Source organism: Pelobates fuscus, chromosome 1 (assembly GCF_036172605.1).
Source record: "Pelobates fuscus isolate aPelFus1 chromosome 1, aPelFus1.pri, whole genome shotgun sequence".
In the NCBI taxonomy this organism is placed as follows: Eukaryota; Metazoa; Chordata; class Amphibia; order Anura; family Pelobatidae; genus Pelobates; species Pelobates fuscus.
Genome location: NC_086317.1, coordinates 481,647,845 through 481,652,838, shown reverse-complemented (window position 1 = coordinate 481,652,838; position 4,994 = coordinate 481,647,845). Strand labels below are relative to the sequence as shown.

The 4,994-nt window shown below is 38.6% G+C and overlaps 1 protein-coding gene across 1 annotated transcript; it reads right to left on the bottom strand.

Annotated features, from left to right (window-relative positions):
* Positions 1–3,651: 3,651 nt before the first annotated feature.
* Positions 3,652–4,587, bottom strand: LOC134585791 (olfactory receptor 5AN1-like). The gene has a single exon (XM_063441262.1). It carries the CDS (start codon positions 4,576–4,578, stop codon positions 3,652–3,654), a length of 927 nt encoding a protein of 308 aa, XP_063297332.1. The 5' UTR covers positions 4,579–4,587.
* Positions 4,588–4,994: the final 407 nt, after the last annotated feature.

The following is a 4,994-nucleotide window of genomic DNA, read 5'->3' as shown; positions in this document are numbered from 1 at the left end:
TTTCTTTGCTGTTTTAAACCGCAACCTTTCCTTTTTCTGTGTCTGAGTTTTCAGCTGATTTTAACAATCAGCTCCTTCATTAATGTTGCCACAGTTACTCACCTGATTGTAGTAACCAGCCCTGCTGCTAATCAGTGCAGCATATTTAAGCAGCAAGTCCCACCAAGTACCTCCTTGCCCTTACGTGGTTTCCTGTTTCCCAGAAGACTCCTTGTTCCTGTGTGTTCCTGGTTCCTGACTCTGGCCTTGTTCCTGACTTCGCTGCTCTCCGTTCTCCTGATACTGGCTCGTCTGACTACCTGTTCTGGTGCCTGATCCCCGCTTGCCTCCTGGACTTTGCTTTTGGTTATTTCTTTATTTGCTATTTATATAAAGGTGTTTTGCATCTATGTTCTGTCTCTGGTTGGTTCCTGGAACCTAGCACAGATACACTCACACCCTGACACATACACTGACATATGAACACTAACATGCAGATATACACACACAGACACACATACTGACACATGCACACACTTACACACAGATACACACACACATACACAGATGAACATACTGATAAATGCACACACTGACACACAGATACACACACAGACACAGGCACACACTGACTGACATACAGAGACACACTCATACTAACACACAGATACACACACACATGCTGACATATGCACACACTGACACAGACACAGACACAGACACACACACACACACACACACACACACACAAAGACATGTATACGCTGACACACCTCCACCCTCTGTCAGTCCCTACATTGGCTTCCAGTAAGATATAGGACTCAATTTAAGATCCTGATACTTGCTTACAAATCTTTACACAAATGAGAGGTAAGTAATATACACCCTAGAGAGGGCTATATATACTGGTATTTTAAAGAAATCGAAACATGAAATAAGCAAATTAATAAATAAATTATTTAAAGCTAAGTGAATTGTCTCTGCAGCTCTGGTAGACCATAAAAGCTAATTCACACAGTCCGTATCAAATTGAGATGTATCCAATAAATTTAAAAACTTAATTGGGTTAGAAAGAAAGGGGAAACAAATGGATACAAATGAACGAGACTGGGGAACTGAGGTAGTTGCTATGTATAAATACACCAGTTCCGATCTATATATTCAATCTTAGAAAGCAGCTGGGTATATATAATGGCTTGAAAAGGCCAAGTTATAATTGCTGTAGAGATGAAATAATTGGATAGGCTGGTGAGGGGAAGGTTCACTCAACTGTGAACGGGTAGTTGTATCATAGAACCACTACAATAAAAATAGAGGGCAATAATTGTGCTATCTGGATCAGGGAAAAATTCAAAAATGGAGTGAAATATGGGGTAAGGTAGAGCAAGACTTGATGAGATCTATCAACACTTGTGATCACTAGAGGGACATAAATCAATATGTCTCCTTTACAGATGGCCAGCAATCATAGGTTGTATCATAGAGCTAGAGAGATTTATAAAATTGTAGGCTCTCTCTCACATAAGAAAGCTTAAGGAAATTTACTATGTCTCCTAGAACAACACCTTCATGGGTGTTCTATGCTAGAGTTGCATCAAAGTTTATAAGCTCTTTCCCATAGCTCCTGAGTAAATTAAAGATATTGGCTAAATCTCCTGAAAAAACATCTTCATGGGTGTTCTATGCTGAACCCAGCCCAGTCTAAATAGATGCCCTCTATAAAGGTCTACCTAAAGTAACAGAAAAAAAAAGGCTTCTCCTATACACCAAATACGTGCTCGGCAAATGTGAAATTAAAGATTGACATTAGAACAGATGACTTGACGCGCGTTTCGGTGCAAACAGCTGCACCTTCATCATGGGCTAGCCCCCTATCTATTTAGCCTGGGCTGGGTTCAGCATAGAACACCCATGAAGGTGTTTTTCAGGAGATTTAGGCAATATCTTTAATTTACTCAGGAGCTATGGGAAGAGCTTATAAACATTGTGTAGAGATGTAAATCTCTACACAATGCTGCTACGACCTATTTATCCTCACTAATACACAAATATGACACATGCGCTCTGACGAAGACCTACGTATAACCTCTGTTTGTACTCCTACTTCTGATGCTCACCTTAAAGACTTCTCTAGGGCTGCACCGTTCCTATGGAACACCCTTCTCTTCTCTGTTAGACTTTCACCCAGTCTCAAGTCCTTCAAAAGAATTATTGAAAATGTACTTCTTTTGGAAAGCATATCAATTGAACTGAGAACAGCTTTCTCTCCCCGCACCCTGATTTCTCCCCTGCAACTGTCATCAAAACAACACTAAACCCTCAATGAATACTATACTAGCAACCTACTTGTCTACCCTATCCTTACATTTTGTGTCACTATACCCCACTCCCTCTAGCATGTAAGCTCTTTTAGCAGGGCCCTCAATCCCTCTGTTCCTGTGAGTCCAACTCCTCGTCTGGATACAAAAACATGTCTGTTAGTCCACCCACTGTACAGCGCTACGGAGCTTGTTGGCACTTTATAAATATTAATAATAATACATGCACACACTGACATAGATACACACAAGCGGGGATACTGACACATGCACACAAGGACACAGATACACACAAACACAGACACACATCCTGATACATGCACACACTGACACACAAATACACAGACACACACTGACACAGATATACACACACACAGACACATATACTGTTACATGCACACACTGACACATAGATACACACTGACATACACACATGCCTTGACAGACACATTATAAGTTTTATATGTGCAGCCACCTGATATTAGCTTACCTTTAGTCCTCAGGAGGGTGTCTTTCTTGTGGCCCTGCTGCTGGATAGGGGTGCTGCTTTCTGGTTGCTTCTCTCTCCACTGCTGACTGTTGTGCCGCCACATCCTCCCTACCTCTCTCCCACTTGGTGCAATCAGTAAGAAGCTGGGAGGAAGTGACAGGTTTTTACTTCCTTCCTGCTTGCAGATATTACAGGGGCCCCGATCACAGTCTTAAAGGGCCGCCGCACCTGGCCAGGCCCCTGTTCAGGAATAAAGAAATTATACCCATCAGGTGGCCCAAAGTGTGTGGGCCCCAGTGCTGCCACTGCAGTAGTCTTATTAACCCCTTAACTCCAGTGCTATGCCACTCTACAAAAGAATAGCTTTAATGCTGTTAGTGTTACCCCCTAGTAACCAATACTTTACATCTGTCATGATAGAGGGACTGCCTGACAATCCAGGCAGTCCCTCTGCAGCAATTCCTGACCTTTCATGCCATGTGATCGCAATTATATCACAATCACAGTACTTGGATCAGCAGTTTGCATCACTGTCTGCAGGGGAACTGCCTGGGTTGTCAGGTAGACCTGCCAATTTATATTTACTTAAAAAAACACTATTATTGAAAATATTAAATTTATATATATATATATATATATATACATACATATATAGACAGACAGACAGATAGACAGACAGATAGATAGATAGATAGATAGATAGATAGATAGATAGATAGATAGATAGATAGATATAGATAACACTCCCAGGACTTGTTCAAAATATATTTAAAATTTACCAGGAGGTTGCAAATTGTTGTTTTTTGTTTTTTATTAACATTTTCAATTTTATGAAATTGACATTTTCACCTTTTATACAGCTGTCTATATTTTCTTTAGGAGACAAATCAATTTAATCCTTAATGCTTTTGTCCTTATCCCATATATCAGGGGGTTGAGAAGTGGGGGAAATATTACAAAATTAACAGACAGCAGAATGTGAACAAAAACTGGAAGTTTGCTGCTATGCTGGAGCCTAAGTCGAACAAATATGAAAAGAGCGCCCACCATAAATATGGAAAAGCTGAGTAAATGGGTCACCAGTGTGTGCAAAGCTTTTTTATATGAAGATTTGGTCAATTTTATGCAAACATAAAATATCTGCAGATAAGAATAGATAATTATTGATGCTGTGACTGTTAAGAAAATGACTGTAACAATGACTGCATATAGATTATCTTTGGAAGACTCAACACATGACAAAATTAAAAAAGACATATTGTCACAAAATATATTTTTGATTTCATTTCCACAAAGAGGGAGTCTGGAAGACAGAAGAACAGATATCAGCACGGATGTGAAAGAAAAGATAAAAGCTCCAACAATGAGTTTCACAGTTTTTTCAGTGGTCATCATCATAACATACTTGAGAGGGTGCGATACGGCTAAATATTGGTCATAAGCCATGATTGTAAAAGTTGATATTTCAAAGAAAATGAAAGTCATGAGACAAAGAACTTGGATGTGGCAGTTAATGCGTGAGACTGTTTTAGAAGAAGCTAAAAGATCAACAATTAATTTTGGGAAAAAAGATGAGCTTCCAAAAAGGCCATTAAAAGTCAAGTTACATATGAGAATGTACATGGGCTCATGGAGGCTTTCCTCAGTCAAAATCACAGAAATAATCATAATACTCAGTAGGACAATAAACATAAATGCAACAATAAAGAGGGTACTGTATACATATTTAAATCCTTCCATTTCTTCCATCCCGAGAAGCACCAGTTTATCATTATTGGAGTTATTTTCCATCCTTGTCTTTTCTATTGAAAACTGATATTAAGATCCTGTTTAATAAAAGTAATTTATTGTGAAATGTGAAATGTGAAATCTATTCATACTAGTCTAGCACACAGAATCGTCTACATATCAATAATTCATTAACAATCATGTCATCAACACGTTTTGTTCATAACATACCATAGTGCGCACAAAACAGGCCATGGATTATTCTAATTAGCTTTAGTGAAAATATATAATTAATTTTGATTATTATTTTTTTTATAACAACGGAAATTATACAGGGTTACTCACAAAGCTCAGAATTATATTGAATTAAAATAGAAATGTGCAAACTGAGTCTAAAAGGCCCAAGCTGTGATTTAAGTATAGTTGGAGAATTTTTCCAGATAAGCTATGTTTGCCTCTGTTTTTCTATTGCTATAATT

Excerpts from the sequence above, each read along its gene's own strand:
- LOC134585791 (XM_063441262.1), bottom strand. The coding sequence starts at position 4,578 with ATGGAAAATAACTCCAATAATGATAAACTGGTGCTTCTCGGGATGGAA.